The sequence below is a fragment of the Taudactylus pleione genome, unplaced genomic scaffold (assembly GCF_031769625.1).
Source record: "Taudactylus pleione unplaced genomic scaffold, aTauple2 ptg000113l, whole genome shotgun sequence".
NCBI classification, from domain to species: Eukaryota; Metazoa; Chordata; class Amphibia; order Anura; family Myobatrachidae; genus Taudactylus; species Taudactylus pleione.
The window spans coordinates 10,320,587-10,344,359 of record NW_028284515.1 but is presented as its reverse complement, the minus strand read 5'-3'; the positions used below and the strand labels follow the sequence as shown (position 1 = coordinate 10,344,359).

The 23,773-nt window shown below is 46.8% G+C and overlaps 1 protein-coding gene across 1 annotated transcript in view; it reads right to left on the bottom strand.

The window, feature by feature from the left end:
• The window catches only part of SYNE2 (spectrin repeat containing nuclear envelope protein 2), a 455,935-nt gene that overhangs the window by 227,720 nt on the left and 204,442 nt on the right, over positions 1 to 23,773 (bottom strand). Inside the window, exons 43-46 of the mRNA XM_088471237.1 lie at positions 15,962 to 16,192; positions 8,320 to 8,469; positions 6,492 to 6,736; positions 1,342 to 3,427 (exon numbers count right to left, since the gene is read on the bottom strand). Of these exons, the coding sequence (XP_088327363.1) occupies positions 1,342 to 3,427; positions 6,492 to 6,736; positions 8,320 to 8,469; positions 15,962 to 16,192 (2,712 nt within the window). The remainder of the gene's footprint in view (positions 1 to 1,341; positions 3,428 to 6,491; positions 6,737 to 8,319; positions 8,470 to 15,961; positions 16,193 to 23,773) is intronic.

Below are 23,773 nucleotides of genomic sequence, written 5' to 3'. Positions count from 1 at the left end.
GAAGTGATAATACAAATATAATAAAAACAAACAGTAAAAGTGTTTAAAATGTGCAAAAAAAGGAAAAGTGTTATAATGCGATGCCCTGAAGTAGACCAACCAAAGCAATCCAGGGGACCCACGCCCCAAAAATCAACCCAAAGTTGCACTACAGTATATAATATGTAGGAGTTACCTAAAATTGTGCCTATTACTAGTGTGCAGTCACAATAGCAGACTCCATCGTTCAGTGTGGGCACCATCCCTCATCCCCGAGCCTGCACAACCTGACTATATCGTCAGGTTGGACAGCAGGTTCAGACAATGACAGATGCCGACAACAACCACGGGAGCGTGCATCGCTGGTCGTTGCCAGCATATTCACTGCACAATTAATGAACGATTGAACAATAACAATGTCGTTATTGTTCATTTACATGGTGTAGTGGATATGCCCCATAACACTTCCATTTAGCAGCTGCACTGAACTTTCACAATAGCCATGGGCAAAAAAGGGCAGTTTGCTGCTTTAATATGTGCAAAATTATTTTGCTGTCTTTACATGTTCCAAGTAAATTGTTAGGTGATTTTGATTGTGGTCAGAACATTTATTACAATAATTCTTCAAAGCTGGTTACACACAGACATGCAGACGATGATGTGTGCAGGGATGGCACAAACTGCAGCCAATCAGAACATTAGAATATTAACAGCAATACAGAGTTTCAGGTCAGTCAACACCAAAGGACCGGGACAGAATAACACGCTGCTAATCCAATCATCTAAACATAAACAAGGTCACAGAATAAGGATGGGGGCTCCTGTGAAACCGCCACTGTAAAATTGTGGTGTCAAAAACAATGTGTTGTCAATGTCTTTCACTTGGGGAATATCTCCTAGCCACCACACATATATGTATATGGCATAACAAATCTCAAACATGATATTAAGGCTTATTATTCAGTTAGATTATCTGTCAAACTAGTCAACTTATTAAAAAATCTTTATTCATGTAGTGTTGCTTGTCTAGAACACACGGGGGTCAATCCAAGTAGCCGTGAATGAATCGCGGGTGCAAATCGGTGCGGCAGTGGCCGTGCTCTACGGCAGACTGAATTCACTCAGATTTGCTTGCAGTCCCATAGGGCTGCGACCAAAAATGAGTGAATTCAGGCTGAGAACGGCCCGGAAGGGGTGCGAGATGCGGTGCCATTGCCAGTGTTTTAACGCCATGGCAACAGCAACTCGCACCCTTCGCAGCTAATTGGATTAACCCCAAAACCCGATGCACATATTTCTACATTGCTAAAAGCAACATCAGAAGCAAACATTTACATGAAATGTTGCGCTACCAATACTCACAATGTGCTGTATGATGTTCTTCTCTATGTCTTTTCCAATACACTCTACTTCATTCAGTTGTTTTTGGAGGTCCTCTGTAGTCCCCTGGGTTGAAACGGACCTTATTCCATGTAACTCTGACTTGCATATTTCATGAAGAGCCTCAAGCCTTAGCAGTTCCTCTTCAGCCTTATAGATATCCAACTCAACAAACTGTTTATGAATATACCCGTCAATTTTCCTTAGATCATACAAGGTTTGTTTCAATCGGTACTGAACACTTGTGTCCTTTGTGCCATAATCAGCTATCAACTGCTTGAGAGATTGGTGTAATTGATGCATATTTTCTGCTACAGATCTTAGTGCCTGTTCCTCATTTTTGAGAGAGTCTTCATCGACACCTGATTTTTCGTGCAGTAGGCATAGTGCCTCCATAGTTAAAATGTTTATTTTCTCCATTTTTTTACATACCACTTGAGCATCTATAATATCAAAATTGGTTCCAATCACGACAGCTTCTTTTTGTACTGAACAAATCATTGCTTTGATTTTTTCTAACAGCTCTCCATAATGTCCTTCTACTCGTCCAAAATGTACAAAGTGACCACTTGTCTCGGCATACTTTGTCAAGCTCAGACATTTGTTCTGTAGGTTATCAGCAGCTAAACCATCCCAGTAAAGCCTGTTATCTTCGAAAACGTCCTTATAGCTCAATATCTCAGACAAGTGATCTTGAGATGATGAGATGGCATTTTGGGAAACTTGTAATTTCTTTTCAGAACCTTCACCAACTCGTTTCGCCGCCTCATCATGTGCGTCAGGTTCAATAGGCTGCAAAGCGCTCAATTCCCGATTGAGGTAAGTCGTCTTTTCTTCAAAGTCGTTACAAATTCTTAGCAATTTTTCAGTATAAGAAAACTTCTTTTCTTCTAATGTCCGTATTTTTCTTGCCTTATACTTTAGGCTTCTTAATATGTCATTTAAATATAACTGCTCTGAATTTTTTAGTTCCCCATGATAGTTTTGGCTGTTCCTCAGAAGTGTCAAGATTAGACCTTCAATTTCTTCCAGTTCTGTAGTCTTGGCCTTTAAACAATTTAGCTGCGCACACAAGTCCGTGGCAGTAAATTTTCCTCTTTTGAGTGGAGTTGCTTCTTTCTCTAGACATTGCAGTAATTCTTTGAGCTTTTCAATTTCTGAAAAAAGTGATTTCCTTTTTTCCAGTCCAGATTCCAACTGCTGTAATCTCTCAACTGATTGTATAACTTGGTCCTGGTATAATTCCTGCAATTCTTGGAAAAAAGAAGACAAGTCTTTGCACACGGCTGTATCAAAACCTGAGGACATCTGTCTCAACGTGTCAATAGCAGAGTCGATCGTAGACTTTCTGTCCGAAATTTCTTTGTGCACATTTTTGGAAGCTATGATCTGCTTTTCTACTTCTTCTGGTAGAAGCGCAATATCCTGATTAAATGCGGCCCTGCTTTGTAATTTTTTGACCCATAATAGCGATTCGTATAAAGGTTTAAGAAAAGAATATTGTTCCAGTAAGTCATTTGGTGTTTGACATCGGGTTAGTTGTCGGTCATTCACGCGTTCCTCAAGGCTTTCCAATTCACTCTGCAAATTGTCCAATGAGCTTTCCAGGCTCTTATGCTCATTTGTTCCCCATGTTCTTTTGATTTGCAAGTCATATGCATTTCTTAATAATGAAAACAAATGCCTGATGGCTTGTATGTCTGCAGAAAGTAGCAGAGATGCTTTCAGAGCATCTTCTGAAGAAGTAGAGGGTTGATCAAGCAGGTCATGCTGGAGTCGAATGATCCTTTGTACATCATCGACTTTCTGTTCAAGAAATGCTATTTCTTCGGCTTCCTTTGCAAGGCGATCATGCTCCCTAAGAACACTTTGCTCAATTTGTACCCAAAACTCTTCAAGTTGACTCACATCAAGGCCTATTTCATCTTTGTTTTGACTTGTTATTCTGCAACCACCAATGTTTGATTGCTCTGCCTTCAAGGTGTGCAGACTTTCCTTTTCTCTTGCTAATTGCTTAAGAAAATGAGTTATTTTGTCCAAATGACTTGTGTAACTTTCCGTGGGTGCCCTGGAACACAAACATGACTGGAGTTAAACGTTTAGCACAGGACAGACGTTTCATTGTAAGTAAAAAAAATCATGACACACCGCTTTTTTTCAAACCATGGGGGAGATGTATCAAAGCTTGGAGAGCGATAAAGTGGAGATAGAGAGAGATAAAGTACCAACGAATCAGCTCATAACTGCCATTTTTCAAGCACAGACTGTTAAATGAAAGTTAGGAGCTGATACATCTCCCCCATTTTCTAAGAATGTCATAATAATTGCTATTATTTTGTTCTGACAAATCATTACTATACACTCTATAATAATAATGTGAATACATATTACACACTTTATATTTATGCTCTTACAGTATTTTAAAACATATTTATTATTTAAGTAGGAGAAATTTGCATTTTATTTTATACATACAGTAGATGGTTGATTTTTCTATAAATGTTCAATAAGACATACAGTCATTCAGATCAGATAAATAATATTTGTTTGCCTACTGCTGCTGCCCTGCTACTTGCCAGAAAATGTACATAAAATTAGCTTGGCATTACTTTTCAATAACTTTTAAACAAACATCTCTGAGACATGGGAGCAGACCTATTTCATTCAGAAAAAAAAAAAAAAGAGCGATGAAAAGCATCCATTGTATGGACGTTCTGGATCAGCATAACTGCATTTAAATTGTATCATAAATAAAACATTTACTGCTATCTATCAGCTCAGGCAATCTGCAACTATGGCACAGAGGGCCTGATTCAGAGATGGACAGTAATGCGATCGCAGCTGTGATTTCGTACCAAACGCAGATGTGAGATCACCAGAGCATAGGGACGCCCACTGCTGCCTTCTTATCTGCGCACGACTTCGCTTACCTGCGGAAAAGTCGGTAACATCGAGCAGCCATCTTGCCCTTGCGACAGGTCTGACCAGCCGCAGACTCGGCAGCTCTCCTGACACGCAGAGAGCTCTCATGCTGTGTATGCAATCGCAGTGGCTAACTTATGTACGCCCATGAAACGGCGTACAAACGTACAGGCATGCCTGCGATTTTCTGTCCATCCCCCGGTCACCCCCCCCCCAAATGCTGACAGCCTGTCACTCACTTTGCGATGGATTACTCCGTGTGTCTGTAATCGCAATGCGATCGCTGCGCATGCGCAGGGCGGCTTGTATGCTTGCGCAATGGCAAAAAAAATAAAAAATCGCTCGATCTGCGTAACACACGTTTCAGAAACACACATGTGAACACGTCACAGGTACTACTGTCCAAAGTAATGTTTCATTTAGTCACACATGAAATTTAGGTTATATGATCAGTGTAACTATAAAGTGCACCTATCACCTACACTTCCATTTTGTAGGGTAAAATAATATTCATAAAAATGCAGCCAATCACATCACGAGGAGCCAGTCAAATGATGGTGGGCAACAGACGCTTGCAGCCAATCTCCTTCCTGCGTGATTGTCAGATTTGTTTGTTATAGCTTGTAACTAACTTTAAAACTACAAGTGATTTGGTTGAGATCAGTGTCTCTTTCTCTGATTAACTGGATTGTTTCAACTTATTATTATTATTATTATTATTATTATCATTGTTTATTTATATGGTGCCTTACAAAGTACAACTTATTACTAAGGTTATGAATTGTATTGTTGGAATTTATGACTGCGATAAAGGGTAGTGTTCACTTCGTAATCGGTATGTATGACCGCCGGATGAAATCCCGACGCCGGAAGGCCAGCAGATGAAGATCCCGACTGTGGTGAGTAACTACCCTAGCCCTCCCTCTCCCTCCCCCTAACCCTCCCTTAGGGGTGCCTAACCCTAACCTCCCCCCCTAGAGCCTAACCTTAACCTCCTCCCAAGGGTGCTTAAACCTAACCCCCCCTCCCTGAACCCTAAACTTAACTCTCCCGGGGGTGTGCCTAACCCTAACCTCCCCTCCGGTGGTGCCTGACCCTAACCCCCCTTCCCCTAGCCTAACCCTAACCCTCCCAAGGGGGTGCCTAACACTAAGCCCCCCCCGGGAGTCCCTAAACCTAACCTCCCCCCCCCACCCCCGCGGCTATGAGCTCCCGACGCCCGGCTTACCTACATTCGGTATGCCGGGCGTCAGGATTTCGGCGTGGGACTAATGATAGGCGTCGGTTAGACGCCTATCATTAGTCCCATACCGGGCTTTCACTGTCGGGAAGCTGGCAGTCGGCATTTCGACCGTCGGCTTCCTGATTACATCCCGTTCCCTTCTGAAGGACTCAGATTCACCTAAACTGCCATTAAAGGCCTGGTTCAGAGATTGACAATGCTGCATCCGCTCTTGCGTCTCTATCAGCATTTTCCCTGGTGCAGCAGCCTGCGTCTGAATGTGATAGAACTGAGAAACCCACTTCCTACATCTCTCCACGCTGTAATACCATCGATGATTCCTTAGATGCCACCATCGGCGCACCATCGACATTTGCAACAGCCCTATGGCAGCTGCAGCTTCACCGTCTGATTCTGGCCTCCTATGGTGCAGCTGTGCGCCTGAGATCGCAGCCGCCTTCACTGACCCGCCCACGCCACTCCCATAACACGCCCATGAGATGGACTTTTTGCGTTCACTTCTAGCCACCGCTCAGGACCGCCCATCGCTTTGCCACCCTATTTCTGATACCGTCTGTCCCGATCACAACAGGGTATACTCCGTTTCTTGCATGTGCCTTAGGGGGTTTTCAGATATTTTTGCGCATGCGCAGTTGCTACAAATCGCTCAACTACGTGAGCATCTACAATATATGCTGACTGCATCAGGTTCATACCCCAAGGGGTATATTTACTAAAGAGAGAGTTTTGAGAAATGGAGAAGTTGCCCACAGCAACCAATCAAATTCTACTTAACATTTAACTAGCCCCTTTCTAGAAGATAATAGCTAGAATCTGATTGGTTGGTCAATATCCCCCTAAGTGTATTAAGTTGCCTATCACTGCACTAGATAAAATTGATTGGCTGTTTCTCATAAATATGGGTTCAATTCAGCACTAAAAAGTAGTCATCATGTTTGATTAATTAACTTAGTACCACAAGACATACATTTTGAGGTTTTCCTTCTCCTTGGCCAGCGTTTGGTAGGACAGTCTTGCTGCACAAAGTGCGTCCTGAAAGCTCTTCAATTCTTGACACAATTTCTGCTTTTCAGTTTTCAAAGCAATTAGTTCTGCTAAGAGGTCTGTGTGCGTTGATAATAAAATCTCATAATCTTTACCATCTCCATCTTGTGCTACCTTTTGAAAACAAGGCCGTTCTGGGTCCGGTTCTGAGATGTTATTGTAAGATTTCTAAAACAGGAAAATGGCAAGAAAAAAAAAAACACACACAAAAAGACTGCTTCTTATTTATGGCATTGATCAGTGTTGCATTTTGTACAAAATGTCAAAAATTAAAAAAAAAACAATATCAGATAATTTATACTGTGACAAAGGGACATATTTTGCAGGAGAATAACATGGACCAAATATAATAGGTTGCGATTTGGCAAGTTGGTTTTTCCTTTTAAATTTTTTTTTTAGTTTTTAAATCCCACAGCAAAATCGCAGAAATAACGTCATTTTTAACACATCACACTCTAATACATTTGACCCAAAGTCCTAGAGCAGTGTTTCCCAACTCCAGTGCTCAGGGACCCCTAACACTGCATGTTTTACCAAACTCCTCAATGTCACAAGTGAAGTAATTAGCACCACCTGCGGATCTTTTAAAATGTGTCAGCCAGTACACCTGTGCACCAACTAGGAGATCTGGAAAACATGCACTGTTAGGGGTCCCTGAGGGATGGAGTTGGAAAACACTGTGCTAGAGGCCCTGCTATTATGTTATATGGTAGGGAAGGAATTTACTTTTAAATTTCCCAAAGGTAAAGCTAACTTTACAGATTACTGGCATACCGCAGGCTGCCCCAATACTTGTGAGAAGGCGGTGTATTATGGCACTAGAAAACTGTACAAGCACTGAGGCACTAAGCTTTAGGGATGTAACCGGTTCATAGGCAATGGGTAAGCAGCATCCTAAAAATGGTTTCATCCTGTCTGTAGATAACATAGTAAAAATACTCATAAAAAAATAATCTGGCATGCAGAAGGATAAGGAGAATGACCCCCCTCCCCTCCTATTCTGCCTCACTACATGTCTCTGATAAATATGTCATCAAAACATCGGGAGCCGGACTGTAGATAGACAGTAATTAGTTAGACAATGTCTAGATCGATCCCAGTTGTTAGACAGTCAATAGATCGACAGGTACAAAAGGTCGACACACTAAAGGTCGCCATGTAAGAAGGTCGACATGTACAAATGGTCGACAGGGTCAAAAGGTCACCATGAAAATGGTGGACACAAAAATGATCGACACATTTTTTTTTTTTAGGTTCAGGGTTAGGCACTTAAGATGAGCCAGTGTCCAACGTCATTCCCTACCATCCAACGTCATTCCCTACCATCCAAGTGGGCATGGAGGGGGAATAAATCCATGTGGCGAGCGAAGCGAGCCACCGTGCCCGCAGCGTGGCGAGCGAAGCGAGCCCGCAAGGGTCCGAATGGTATTTACACAATTTTTTTTTTAAAATGCGTCGACCTTTTCCGTGTCGACCTTTTGTACCTGTCGACCTTCTTACATGTCGACCTTTAGTGTGTCGACCTTTTGTACCTGTCGACCTTTTGTACCTGTCGATCTACTGACTGTCTAACAACTGGGGTAGATCTAGACATTGTCTAACTAATTTTTGTCTATCTCTTGTACCACACCCCAAAACATCCTGGCAGTTGAAAAAGATATTTACATTCTCCCCGTCTATCTGTAAGGAAGGTTATGCCTAATCTTGCACTGCCTGTCCCCACCAATGCCATAGGGGAACTGATGTTTTACCTCTATTACTTGAATGTGTTGCTCTAATTCCTTTACATTTAATTTGAACGGTTGTTTTTTAAATCTATTGATGCTCTTCTCCATATCTTTGTATATTTGTCCTGGACGCTTTTCAGAAAGTATTTTATCGTCTTCCCCAACATAAAGGATCTGCAAAAGAATAGAATTACCACAGCTAAATGTGAGTATGACCTACACGTGTACATTTAGGAGCTTTGACCTGATGAAATGATGGCCGTGTTGGAATAAATACTTTGTAAAGGGCCAGTGACCGAGCAGTTAGTTGTTACAAAAAAACTCCACGTAAAAATATTTTATCATCTCTAAATAGTCACACTTAAGCTGCATACACACGTAAAGATTTTCTGTCCAACCATCCAACTAGCTGATTGGTTGGAATGAAAATCTGGTAAGGTATGAAAGCAAATGACAATCAGCAATTTGCTCCCAAACACCAGAAAATGGACAAAAACTGTTGTTTGAACAAATTGTTTAGATCAAACATTTAACAAACTTGTCTGACAACCATTTTCATCTGTTTTCTGGCATTTAGGAGCAAAGTGCTGACTGTCATTTACTCCCATACGTTACCAGATTTTCATCCCAACCAATCAACTAGTTGGATGGTTGAACAGGAAATCTTTACGTGTGTATGCAGCTTTACTCAAAACTAGCAGAGCTGCAATGGTTCCATCCAATACTCCCACGGTTCTGGAAATTACCCCCCTATCCCAGTGCTGCAACTCACAACTGGGAGAGAGGTGTAGAAACAGAATGAGGGCATGGAGTGGTTGCTGAGGGAGCAGATTACTGACTGGTCGTAGATGGAATGGAATGTTGCATCCTATCCAATCAACTCCAATTATAATCTTACAATGGATAAAACTTCCAAACCTTTCTCTACTATATCAGTTTATGAGATCCATTAGGATTGCCTCTCGCACTGTGGGAGTCAGTCAGGGGCAGGGGACACTTACAGCTCTACTTTTTTTGGGTGAAGGAAGGTTATCAAGAAAAATGTCATATTTTACTCTGGAGTTTTAATAAAAGAAGATGAGATGTTACGTGGAATGCTTAAATGAGAGCATTAAAGTCTTCTGTTTATAGTGTACTTACTTAATCTGATCTTCGGCAGCTCAGGGGTTAAAAAACAGAAGGCAGTGTATCATGAATATCTAATGCTTATACCATCACCTTCCCTACAAAACCATATCACCTATTATCTCGTATCTGGTTCACAAAAAACAGGATTTTGGTACTTACCGTTAAATCCATTTCTCCGATTCCACAGGGGACACTGGAGCTTCATGACAGTGGGGTATAGACGGTGGGTTGAGTTGAGCCTGGCACTTTAAAAATCTACAAGTGTGACTGGCTCCTCCCCCTCTATGCCCCACCAACCCCAGTTTTAAAGAACTGAGCCCGAGAGGAGACGGAGAACAGACTGAAGAACAGAGAAGGAGAACAGGAAAAGAAACATCCAACATACTGACACACTGCAAGAACACAGCAGGCTGCAGTGATAAACAGTCACACAATAAAAACAGACAAAACTGCAACAGAACTGAAGCAGAACAAGCAACTGAGAACAGGCAAGAAGCACTGGGTGGGCGTCCAGTGTCCCCTGTGGAATCGGAGAAATGGATTTAATGGTAAGTACCAAAATCCTGTTTTCTCCTTCATCCACTAGGGGACACTGGAGCTTCATGACAGTGGGGACGTCCCAAAGCTACCCTCCTGGGGGGGAGAGTGCTGAACGCCCTGCAAGACACTACGACCAAAATTTGAAGCAGAAGCCGCAAAAGTGTCAAATCTGTAGAAACGTACAAAAGTATGAACCGAAGACCACGTCGCTGCCCTACAAAGCTGTGAAGCCGAGACACCTCTACGTGCCGCCCAAGAAGTACCCACAGAGCGCGTAGAATGCGCAGAAATGGATACCGGCGGTGGTCGAGCAGAAGCAACATATGCCTGACGAATAGTCAGACGAATCCACCTGGCTAAAGTTTGTTTAGACGCAGGCCAGCCACGCCGATTAGCATCATAAAGGACGAATAGAGCCTCTGATTTACGTAGCCCCTCAGTACGGGACACATAAATGCGGAGTGCCCGAACCACATCCAAGGAGTGAGAATCCCCAGAAGAGTCCGACAACGCTGTCACTACAATCGGCTGATTCAGATGAAAACCCGAGACCACCTTGGGCAAAAAGGAAGGCCGGGTACGAAGTTCCGCCCGATCTTCGTGAAAAATCAAGTAAGGGGAACGGCAGGACAAGGCTCCAAGTTCAGACACACGTCTGGCCGAAGCCAGGGCCAATAAAAGGATCATCTTCCAAGTCAAATACTTCAATTCCACCTCCTGCAAAGGCTCAAAGGTGGATGACTGAAGAAAAGATAAAACAAGATTCAGGTCCCAAGGAGCCGTGGGTGGCACAAAGGGGGGGCTGAATTCTAAGTACCCCTTGAAAAAAGGTCTGAACCTCCGGAATCAGAGCTAGGCGACGCTGGAAAAAAATAGAAAGAGCAGAAATCTGCACTTTAAGCGATCCCAAGCGTAACCCCGCATCGAGGCCTTTTTGAAGAAAAAGAAGAAGACGTGGTAAATGAAAAGAGGAAGTGGAGGATCCACGACCTTCACACCAGGAGATATAAGCCCTCCAAATGCGATGATAATGCGATGATGTTACCGGTTTTCTAGCCCTAAGCATGGTAGGAATGACCGACCTAGGAACTCCATGGCTTCTTAGGATGGCGGTCTCAATAGCCACGCCGTTAAACGAAGCCGCCGTAAATCTGGGTACACACATGGACCCTGTTGTAGAAGGTCCGATCGTAGCGGAAGAGGCCAAGGTTCGTCTGCCAGAAGGAATAAAAGATCGGAGTACCAAACCCGACGAGGCCAATCCGGAGCCACTAGGATGACTGTGGACGACTCTCGTTTGATCTGCTTGAGAATCCGAGGGAGGAGCGGAAACGGTGGGAACAGGTACACAAGGCTGTACGGCCAAGGGATCAGTAAAGCATCCGCTCCCACCGCTGCCGGATCCATGGTCCTGGAGCAGTAAAGGGGTAGTTGATGATTTATCCGAGATGCCATCAGGTCTATCTGTGGCTTCCCCCATCTGCAAACCAGTTGATGAAAGACCTCGGGATGAAGGGACCACTCCCCGGGATGAAGATCCTGACGACTGAGGTAGTCCGCTTCCCAGTTGTCGACCCCCGGAATAAACACTGCGGAAATGACCTCTACGTGTCTTTCTGCCCACAGAAGGATGCGACTGGCTTCTCTCATTGCCATCCGACTGCGGGTTCCCCCTTGGCGATTTATGTATGCCACTGCCGTGGCGTTGTCGGATTGTATCCGAACCGGAAGTCCTCGTAACAGAGGAGCAGCCTGTATCAAAGCTCTGTAGACTGCCCGCAGTTCGAGAACATTGATTGGTAAGAGGGACTCCTGCTGCGACCAAAGCCCCTGGAAGTGATTGTCCAGAACCACCGCTCCCCATCCACGGAGGCTGGCGTCCGTGGTGACCAAGGTCCAATTCTAAATTCCGAAGCACCGACCCGCTAACAGATGCTCCGTCCGAAGCCACCAGAGCAAGGATATGCGGGTCCGGGGAGACAGACGCACCAGCCGATGCATCTGTAGGTGGGACCCGGACCACTGAGACAGAAGATCCAGTTGAAATATTCTGGAGTGAAATCTGCCGAATTGGATGGCCTCGAAGGAAGCCACCATTTTCCCCAGGAGACGGATGCAAAGATGCACAGATACTTTCCTGGGTCTGAGCACTAGACGAACCAGCTCCTGTATGGCTATGGCCTTGTCCCTTGGCAAGAATATACGAAGCAGAACAGTGTCTAGAATCATTCCTAGGAACTGAAGTCTCTGGGACGGCATCAACTGAGACTTCTGGAAGTTCACAATCCATCCATGTTGAATGAGAATCTGATGTGTAAGGGACACTTGGTGTAAAAGGACTTCTGCCGTCGGAGCCTTGATGAGTAAATCGTCTAGGTACGGAACTATCGTCACCCCCCGAGAGCGCAAGTGAGACACCATGACGGCCATCACTTTGGTGAATACCCTGGGAGCTGACGAGAGACCGAATGGCAGGGCCTGAAACTGGAAATGAGCTTCCTTGATGGCAAATCTGAGGAAAGCCTGGTGAGGAACCCAAATTGGGACATGCAGATAGGCGTCCTTGATATCTATCGACACCAGAAACTCTTCTGCCTCTAGTCCCGCAATGACAGAATGGAGAGATTCCATCTTGAACCTGTGAAATGAAAGATACTGGTTCAAGGATTTCAGATTCAGAATGGGTCTGACTGACCCATCTGGTTTCGGAACCACAAAAAGGTTTGAGTAAAATCCTTGTTGTCTTTGTGCAGTGGGAACCGCCACAAGGACCTCGGCCAGCAAAAGTTTCTCGATCGCTTGACGCAAAATTAGTTGCTTCAAGGGATCGACGGGCAAACCTGTTGTAAAATAACGCCCAGGAGGAGTGAAAGCGAACTCGATCTTGTACCCTTGAGATACCAGATTTCGAACCCAAGTGTCTGGAGAAGTCCGTCTCCAAACCTCCGAGAAACGCTGGAGGCGAGCCCCCACATTCGGATTTCCGAGATGGGATGGGAGCCCGTCATGCCACAGGCTTGTCTGCTGGCTTGGGATCTGGACGGCGGCCAATATTTGCTTGACGTCCTCTAGCACGGCCTCCTCGCCCCGCTGAAGACGAACCTCGCGATCGTCCCCGAAATCTTGCCGATGCTCGAAAGGAACGAAAGGAAGGTCCCCTAAACGAGCGACGCGGAGGAGGTGCTGATGAAGGTAGAAAAGTACTCTTACCTCCAGTGGCCAGCGAGATCCATTTGTCCAGCTCTGGACCAAATAAAATATCGCCTGTGAAAGGAAGAGCTTCCACTGCTCTTTTTGACTCCGCATCCGCTTGCCAGGCACGAAGCCAAAGTGCCCGGCGAGCAGAGACCGCCGAAGCAGAAATCCTAGCGCCTACCTGGCCGATATCTCTGGAGGCGTCTCCTAAGTATACAGCAGACTCCTGAATATGTTCTGCCAAGGTAATCAGATCTGCCCGCGGAGTGCTGGATCTAAGACCCTCAGTCAATTGTTCCGCCCACTTTTCCACAGCCTTGTTGACCCAAGATCCTACCAAGGCCGGCCGGAGAAGTGCACCTGCGGCCGTATAAATGGATTTCAAAGTGGTTTCTAATCTCCGCTCTGAGGTTTCCTTCAATGTAGTAGCTCCTGGAACAGGTAACGTGGTCTTCTTTGACAACCGAGAAACCGAAGAATCCACAGGTGGCGGGGTCTCCCACCTCTTCCTATTTTCCGCAGGAAATGGGTAAAGAGAGAAAAAACGCTTAGGAATCTGGAATTTACGGTCCGGATTCTGCCAGGCTGCCGTCATCTGTTCGTCCAACTGGAGAGAAACAGGGAATGTGACGGCCATCTTCTGTGACCTGGCAAATAAGGAGTCTTCTAACGATTCTGGAGCTTCCTGGCCAGAAATCTTAAGAACTTCCCTTACCGCTAGAATGAGTGCGCCAATACCTTGCAATGCCTCAGGTTCTTGTGAGTAAGTCTCTACGTCTGATTCGTCCAGCATCTCCCCTTCCTCCTGAGACGAGTGATCCGCTGCCGAATCCTCATCCGACTGGAGAACCGCCGGAAGAGCCCTCTTTTTAGATGAGCGACTTACCGTAGCTTCAGGAGCTTTAGACGCAGAACCCATCGCTTGAGCAAGGTTATTCACCGAGCGGACTAAATTCTGAGCCCACGCTGGTTCAGCTAGAAAAGAAGGGTGAGATGTGCCAGGTAGATCTCTGGCAGACTCCCGTTCCCTACGGGAAGCGGCTAATTCAGAAGAAAGGTCCGCCATGACCCCGGCCAAACTATTTATGAAGGAGGGAGTGACAGACTGCGTGTTAGCACTGTCTGCTTCACACGTCTCGCACAGGGAAGACCCTTCGGAGCGAGCATGGGTAAATTTCTTCCTGCACTTAGTGCAGGCAAACAGCTTTTGTGATGCAGTTTTTTCTGTCCTGGATGTCATCATGTACTCACAGACAAGCACCACATACAATTCAGGAATGCAGAAGAAGTATAGGGAGAAGCAGAATTACAATAATAATGCTACTCAAGTATGGGAGCAGACAGAGCAATAAGGGAGGAGCAGAATTTCAATAATAATGCTACTCAAATTGCAGGCAGAGCAGTATAGGAGGAGCAGAATTTCAAGAATAATGCAACTCAGTAACAGGGGCAGACAGGCATATAAGGGAGGAGCAGTCAATAGGACCAGAAAGTAGTTAAAACCACCTTCTGTATTTACAGACCCCCTGTAGAAGCTGCTTCCACTGCTCTCAGTTTTCTCCTCTCCCCCTCCGCTCAGTGCCTTCAGTCTCTCTGAGGCGCCACTCCCGTTCAGAGCGCGCCAAACTAGCCCAGGCAGTGAAGGAGGAAGAGGAGGAGGGACCCATAAGCTCCTCCTCCTAATGGCCGCCGCTTTGTATGCGCGCGGCATACACTTATACAGTGGGGACGCTCTCACTCTCCCCCTCTGTGTCCCCGCACTGACAGCGGGGGCCAGCGGCACGACCGCCGCCAGTGATAACCGTGCCGGTGCCTTTTACACAAGCACCAGCACGCAGAGGCAGGACTGCTGTGAGCGCGCCTACCTAACAGCCAGCGCCGGTGTTCTATCACAACACCAGCGTGGCACTGAAAGCCGTGCGCTGTCTTCAGACCCAGCAGATTATTTTCACCTCTCCTGCTAGTCAGGAGAGGTGTGCTACTCACCGGGCTGCTGCGGCCAGAGCGCTGGGCAGTGAGGGGAGAGCGGGGACCCGGACACAAGCCAGTGGTAGCTGTGGCGGGCCCCGCTGAGTCTGATGACTCCTAACTGCCTAAAGCAGCCTCCCCTCCATAGGGTGACGGGACACAGGCTGCAGTAGCCGTGTGGTCCCCTCTCTGGCGGCTCCCACGATGCAGGCAGACTGTCACAGCTAACAGTCTGCCTGTCCTCTTGCTGATGACTCTTTGATTCTTTTACATCTATATAAAAATTAATATAAGGGCTGGAGACAGCCCCTGTGCACCGGCTCTACTCGGGCACATTCTAAAAACTGGGGTTGATGGGGCATAGAGGGGGAGGAGCCAGTCACACTTGTAGATTTTTTAAGTGCCAGGCTCAACTCAACCCACCGTCTATACCCCACTGTCATGAAGCTCCAGTGTCCCCTAGTGGATGAAGGAGAAACATCTATCTACCTATCGATCTATCTCTCTCCTATCCCTCCCCCTCTCTCTCTCCTCCTCCCTCCCCCCTCTCTCTCCCTCTCTCCCCCTTTCTCTCTCTCCATCCTTCCGCTCATCCTCTCTCTCTCTCCCTGTCTCTCATTTTGTGGACGAGCACAAAGTTGGGAGGGCTTGTTAGGAGTCTGAGTGTGACTCATTTATTGGAAACTCGAATGCCTGATTATATTTCTAATCATGCAATGGCAGTATTTGATGTTAGACTTATGATATATATATATATATATATATATACACATACTGCAGACTCTTTAGCTGTTCATCAAGTATTCAGTAAGAATAAAAATTAGGAATCAAGTACCTTAATTCTGTCGGCAATATTTCCCGAAGGTCTTTCTGCCACGGGCTGCCTTTCACCCACATGCTGTAATTTTGAAACAATATCCTGCTGGACTGCAGCAAAATGAACCTGAAGATCCATAAGTAACTTTTCGGCTTCTGCTGGCAAACTAACAGGCTCTGCTGCTGAAATCGGCTCATTGGAGGTTTGTTCAGCCTGACCAATGATCAGCGGGATGTCCTGCATTTGGATCTTCATTAAGATAAAAATCATTATTAAAGATCTGCAAATCACTGTTTCCTCTTTGTTGCTGTGCTTTCTCGGTTATATAAAACGTCACACAGGTTTGTATAAGATGGGGTTTTTTTTTTGTGTGTGTGAGCAGAATATCTAATTTTGTGTTTATTCACCTTCAGAGTCAGACGGATCTCTTTGTACAGACTCAAATAGCAAATATTCGCATTCAGCACTTGAAATGAATTTACTCAATTTTACGTATCTCTGTCTGATTCTGAAATGCATGAAATGGGCTTCTTGGATTAGGAACTGGGAGGCGACAATGTGATTGCATGGAACCGTTCTGTCTTGGAGTGTCATGGGAGTGTGGTGGGAGTGTCATGGGAGTGCAGTGTCATGGGAGTGTGGTGGTAGTGTCATGGGAGTGCAGTGCCATGGGAGTGTGGTGGTAGTGTCATGGGAGTGCAGTGTCATGGGAGTACAATGCGAGGGCAGTGGTAGTATAGTGGGAGTGTCATGGGTGTGTGGTGGGAGTGCAGTGGGAGTGTGGTGGTAGTATAGTGGGAGTGTCATGGGTGTGTGGTGGGAGTGCAGTGGGAGTGTGGTGGTAGTATGGTGGGAATGTCATGGGTGTGTAGTGGGAGTGCAGTGGGAGTGTGGTGGTAGTATGGTGGGAATGCCATGGGTGTGTAGTGGGAGTGCAGTGGGAGTGTGGTGGTAGTATGGTGGGAATGTCATGGGTGTGTAGTGGGAGTGCAGTGGGAGTGTGGTGGTAGTATGGTGGGAATGTCATGGGTGTGTAGTGGGAGTGCAGTGGTAGTATGGTGGGAATGTCATGGGTGTGTAGTGGGAGTGTGGTGGTAGTATGGTGGGAATGACATGGGTGTGTAGTGGGAGTGCAGTGGTAGTATGGTGGGAATGTCATGGGTGTGTAGTGGGAGTGCAGTGGGAGTGTGGTGGTAGTATGGTGGGAATGTCATTGGTGTGTAGTGGGAGTGCTGTGGTAGTACGGTGGGAATGTCATGGGTGTGTAGTGGGAGTGCGGTGGTAGTATGGTGGGAATGTCATGGGTGTCTAGTGGAAGTGAAGTGGGAGTGTGGTGGTAGTATGGTGGGAATGTCATGGGTGTGTAGTGGGAGTGCAGTGGTAGTACGGTGGGAATGTCATGGGTGTGTAGTGGGAGTGTGGTGGTAGTATGGTGGGAATGTCATGGGTGTGTAGTGGGAGTGCAGTGGGAGTGTGGTGGTAGTATGGTGGGAATGCCATGGGTGTGTAGTGGGAGTGCAGTGGGAGTGTGGTGGTAGTATGGTGGGAATGTCATGGGTGTGTAGTGGGAGTGCAGTGGGAGTGTGGTGGTAGTATGGTGGGAATGTCATGGGTGTGTAGTGGGAGTGCAGTGGTAGTATGGTGGGAATGTCATGGGTGTGTAGTGGGAGTGTGGTGGTAGTATGGTGGGAATGACATGGGTGTGTAGTGGGAGTGCAGTGGTAGTATGGTGGGAATGTCATGGGTGTGTAGTGGGAGTGCAGTGGGAGTGTGGTGGTAGTATGGTGGGAATGTCATTGGTGTGTAGTGGGAGTGCTGTGGTAGTACGGTGGGAATGTCATGGGTGTGTAGTGGGAGTGCGGTGGTAGTATGGTGGGAATGTCATGGGTGTCTAGTGGAAGTGAAGTGGGAGTGTGGTGGTAGTATGGTGGGAATGTCATGGGTGTGTAGTGGGAGTGCAGTGGTAGTACGGTGGGAATGTCATGGGTGTGTAGTGGGAGTGTGGTGGTAGTATGGTGGTAATGTCATGTGTCTGTGTAGTGGGAGTGCTGTGGTAGTATGGTGGGAATGTCATGGGTGTGTAGTGGGAGTGCAGTGGGAGTATTGTGGGAATGTCATGGGTGTGTAGTGGGAGTGCAGTGGTAGTATGGTGGGAATGTCATGGGTGTGTAGTGGGAGTGCGTTGGTAGTATGGTGGGAATGTCATGGGTGTGAAGTGGGAGTGTGGTGGTAGTATGGTGGGAATGTCATGGGTGTGTAGTGGGAGTGCAGTGGTAGTACGGTGGGAATGTCATGGGTGTGTAGTGGGAGTGCAGTGGGAGTGTGGTAGTAGTATGGTGGTAATGTCATGTGTGTGTAGTGGGAGTGCTGTGGTAGTATGGTGGGAATGTCATGGGTGTGTAGTGGGAGTGCAGTGGGAGTATTGTGGGAATGTCATGGGTGTGTAGTGGGAGTGCAGTGGTAGTATGGTGGGAATGTCATGGGTGTGTAGTGGGAGTGTGGTGGTAGTATGGTGGGATTGTCATGGGTGTGTAGTGGGAGTGCAGTGGTAGTATGGTGGGAATGTCATGGGTGTATAGTGGGAGTGCAGTGGTAGTATGGAGGGAATGTCATGGGTGTGTAGTGGGAGTGCAGTGGTAGTATGGTGGTAGTATAGTGGGAATGTCATGGGTGTGTAGTGGGAGTGCAGTGGGAGTGTGGTGGTAGTATGGTGGGAATGTCATGAGTGTGTAGTGGGAGTGCAGTGGTAGTATGGTGGGAATGTCATGGGTGTGTAGTGGGAGTGCTGTGGTAGTATAGTGGGAATGTCATGGGTGTGTAGTGGGAGTGCAGTGGGAGTATAGTGGGAATGTCATGGGTGTGTAGTGGGAGTGCAGTGGTAGTATGGTTGGAATGTCATGGGCGTGTAGTGGAAGGGCAGTGGTAGTATAGTGGGAATGTCATGGGTGTGTAGTGGGAGTGCAGTGGTAGTATAGTGGGAATGTCATGGGTGTGTAGTGGGACTGCAGTGGTAGTATAGTGGGAATGTCATGGGTGTGTATTGGGAGTGTCATGGGAGTGCAGTGTCATGGGAGTACAATGCGAATGCGGTGGCAGTATAGTGGGAGAGGTAGTATAGTGGGAATGTCATGGGTGTGTAGTGGGAGTGCAGTGGGAGTGTGGTGGTAGTATGGTGGGAATGTCATGGGTGTGTAGTGGGAGTGCAGTGGTAGTATGGTGGGAATGTCATGGGTGTGTAGTGGGAGTGCAGTGGTAGTATAGTGGGAGTGTCATGGGTGTGTAGTTGGAGTGTGGTGGTAGTATGGTGGGAATGTCATGGGTGTGTAGTGGGAGTGCAGTGGTAGTATAGTGGGAATGTCATGGGTGTGTATTGGCAGTGTCATGGGAGTGCAGTGTTATGGGAGTACAATGTGAATGCGGTGGCAGTATAGTGGGAGTGGTAGTATAGTGGGAGTGTCATGGGTGTGTAGTGGGAGTGCAGTGGGAGTGTGACTATACTTGTATGCTACTCTGAGTCGTGCATACGGGGATGGGACCTCTTGCACCCAGCATCGGGCTGGAGCAAGTGCAGACAATTGTGATGATGGAAGTGGCTGTGGAAGGAAAAACAGTGGGTGGAGCAGCTTCTCTACTGAATCCGCGCAGATCCTCACATCTGTCTATAATTGTAAATGGATATTCATTATAAAATGTAGTAATTATATGATTAATACTTAGGTTTACTTGCAACCCTCACCATACTATACAAATCAGAACCTTTTGTATGACACCCTCTTGCACCCTCCAATTTGTAAAACAGATTGAGCATTTCTGCGTGGTAACAGGGGTGGTGGTAACATGGGGGTGGTTAGCCAGGCACGGGTGTGTCGCTTTTAGCAAATGCGTCTTCTTCAAGAGATATATTTGAAAGATACAAAGTAGCCACATAGCCGCTTAATTATAACATATTTGAGATTGTTAATGAAAAAAAAACAATCTTTTGGATTGCATCAGATCAGATCCGCAGTTTGCCACACACCCAGTATCAACGGTATGAGCTAACTGAATATGATTGTACTGCCAACTCAGGATACAAAACCAACCATGAGAAGGTACAGATAGATAAAGTAGTAATGACACTAATCAGTAATCAACACTACATAATAATTCACACGTTCCATTGCATATACATATACTGTATATATATACACACATATATAGATATATATATATATATATACATACACACATACATACAATACTGTGCAAAAGATTTAGGCAGGTGTGGAGCAAATGCTGCAAAGTAAGAATGCTTTAAAAAATAGAAGTGTTAATAGTTTATTTTTATCAATTAACAAAATGCAAAGTGAATGAACAGAGGAGAAATTTAAATCAAATCAATATTTGGTGTGACCACCTTTGCTTTCAAAACAGCATCACTTCTTCTAGGTACACTTGCACAAAGTCAGGGATTTTGTAGGATTATAATCAGGTGTATAATTAACCAGTCATACAAAACAGGTAATAATCATCATTTTCATATGTAGGTTGAAACATAGGGCCTGATTCAGACCCACTCGCGAGCGGCTGTCCGCTCGCAAGTGGGTCGATGTTCTGCACTGAGCATGCGCACGACGGAGGGAGCTCCGTCGTGCGCATGCGCCAGACGCGACGAGCGAAGGATTTTCCTTCGCTCGTAGTGTCTCTTCAAAGGGGGCGTGCTGTCGATGTTGACTGACAGCACGCCCCCTTTGGTGGGCGTGCCGGGGGCGTGCCTCCCTGACGGGGGCGTTCCCACGGGAACGCCTCCCGTCAGAAGCCGGCCCACTGACATCACTAGTGATGTCAGTGGGAGTGATTTTGGCTCTGATAGAGCCAAAATCACTCCGGAGCTTGCGGTTGAAAACCTCAACCGTAGGCTCCGGCTCGCAGTTTCGATGGTCGCGATGGTCAAGACCATCGCGGCCATCAAACTGCACGCTCGTATAGGCTGTGGGTGGTGACCCACAGCTATACGAGCGTCCAGGAGGACGCTCCATTTTTTAGGAGGGCGGCCCTCATTCAGAGCGTGTGCTCTGCTCAGGGCGTACGGCTCTGAATGAGGGCCATAGTCATTAACTGAAACAGAAACAGCTGTGTAAAAGGCTTAAAACTGGGTGAGGAACAGCCAAACTCTACTACGAATGTGAGGTTGTGGAAGACAGTTTAATGTCACAGGTCATACACATGGCAAGAATGAGCACAGCAACAAAACACAAGGTAATTATACTGCATCAGCAAAGTCTCTCCCAGGCAAAGATTTCAAGATGTGCTGTTCAAGCTCTTTTGAAGAAGCACAAAGAAACGGGCAACGTTGAGGACAGTAGACGCAGTAGTCGGCTAAGGAAACTTAATGTATCACATGAAAGACACATCATGCTTACTTTCCTCTGAAATCGGAAGATGTCCAGCAGTGCCATCAGCTCAGAACTGGCAGAAACCAGTGGGACCCAGGTACAACCATCTACTGTTATGAGAAGTCTGGCCAGAACTGGTATTCATGGAAAAATTGCAGCTAAACAGCCATACCTTTGACGTAGAAACAAGGCCAAGCGACTCAACTATGCACAAAAACATAGGAACTGGAGTGCCGAAAAAAAGGGCAGCAGGTGCTCTGGTCTGAGGAGTCAAAATGTGAAATATCTGGCTGTAACAGAAGGCAGTTTGTTCGCCGAAGGGCAGGTGAGTGGTACAATAATGAGTGTCTGCAGGCAACAGTGAAGCATGGTGAAGGTTTCTTGCAAGTTTGGGGCTGCATTTCAGCAAATGGAGTTGGGGATCTGGTCAGGATTAATGGTGTCCTCAATGCTGAGAAATACAGACAGGTACTTATCAATCATGCAATACCATCAGGGAGGCGTCTGATTGGCTCCAAATTTATTCTGCAGCAGGACAACGACCCCAAACATGCAGCTAATGTCATTAAGAACTATCTTCAGCGTAAAGAAAAACAAGGAGTCCTGGAAATGATGATATGACCTCCACAGAGCCCCGATCTAAACATCATCGAGTCTGTCTGGGATTAAATGAAGAGATAGAAGGATTTGAGCAAGCCTACATCCACAGAAGATCTGTGGTTAGTTCTCCAAGATGTTTGGAATAGGGATGTGCGCCGGACCATTTTTGCCAGATTTGGATTTGGTTCTAATTCGTCGTCCGGCTTTGGATTTGGATTTGCCAAACTGCGGTGACTGGCTTTGGATTTGGATTTGGATTTTTTTACAAAAATTGACAAAAAAAAGCTAAAAATCACATAAATTGGTCTTTTTTTTCTTCCTAGAGTATTATTAAACTCAATAACATTAATTTCCAGTCAATTTAGACCATATCACAGCTTATAATAGTTTTCAACATTATTGGCCAAAGGTTGCAGTGAGCTGACTGGTTACTAAGCGACAAAGCAGCGGCACAACGACACAGACACCATAGTATAAAGCACATCTATGACACATTGCCACACAGCAGTGGCAGAAATGAAAAGTAGTGTACCCACCCAGTGGGTACGGCCAGCAGAATCACAGTACTTGTTTACATAGTGGGCTACGGCCCAAAGAGTCACAGTGCACAATCTTATTCACATTACACCGCACATAGGGCCTGATTCACATTACACCATAAAGTAGTGTCTCTTATTTATGTTACGACACACAGTAGTGCCCCTTTTACACAATGCCCACAGTAGTGACCCTTTTTCACAATGCCCACAGTAGTGCCCCTTTTACACAATGCCCACAGTAGCGGTGTCCCTTACACAATGCCCCCAGCAGTGGTGCCCCCTATGCAGTCCCTTTAGTAGTAGGGTCCCCTGTGCAGTGCCCCCAGTAGAATGCCCCCCAGTAGTATGCCCCCCATTAGCAGGGCCCCTCAGTAGTATGCCCCCCATTAGCATGCCACCCAGTAGTATGCCCCCCATTAGCAGGCCCCCCATTAGCAGCCCCCCCAGTAGTATGGCCCCCCCAGTAGTAGGCTGCCCCAGTAGCAGCCCCCCCCCAGTAGTAGGCTGCCCCAGTAGTAGCCCCACTGTAGTATGGCCCCCCCTGTAGTATGCCCCCCCAGTAGTAGTAAGCCCCTCCCCAGTAGTATGCCCCCCCAGTAGTATGGCCCCCCCAGTAGTATGGCCCCCCCAGTAGTATGGCCCCCCCAGTAGCAGACCCCCCCAGTAGTATAGCCCCCCCCAGTAGCAGGCCCCTCAGTAGTATGGACGCCCAGTAGCAGACCCCCCCAGTAGCAGACCCCCCCCCAGTAGTATAGCCCCCCCAGTAGCAGGCCCCTCAGTAGTATGGACCCCCAGTAGCAGACCCCCCCCAGTAGCAGACCCCCCCCCAGTAGTATAGCCCCCCCCAGTAGCAGACCCCCCCAGTAGTATAGCCCCCCAGTAGCAGGCCCCCCCAGTAGTATGGCCCCCCCGCATCCCCAGTAGCAGACCCCCCCAGTAGCAGACACCCCCGTTGCACAAGTAAAAAAAACCAAAACTTACCTGTATCCCCGCTCCCGCGCCGTCCGCTCTGCTGTCACACGCTGAGGAGGGAGCCGGAAGATGGAGCTCATGTGTGAGCTCCAGCCGTCTCCCTCTGCGCAGCAGCCAATGAGAGTCTGTGTGACGCTGGCGGCTGTGTGTTTGTGTCTGTGTAGGGTAGAGCGCTATCACAGCGCTCTGTCCTACACAATAGGAGCCCTGATGTCGGATTCTCTAGTGAGAATCCGACACCAGGCGGCCGCCGTTCGGCCCCGAACGGGGATCCGAGTCAGGCGGTGAACGGGTTCGGGTGTTCTCGGATCCCCAATGTTCGGAGCGGTTCGGATTCCACAGAA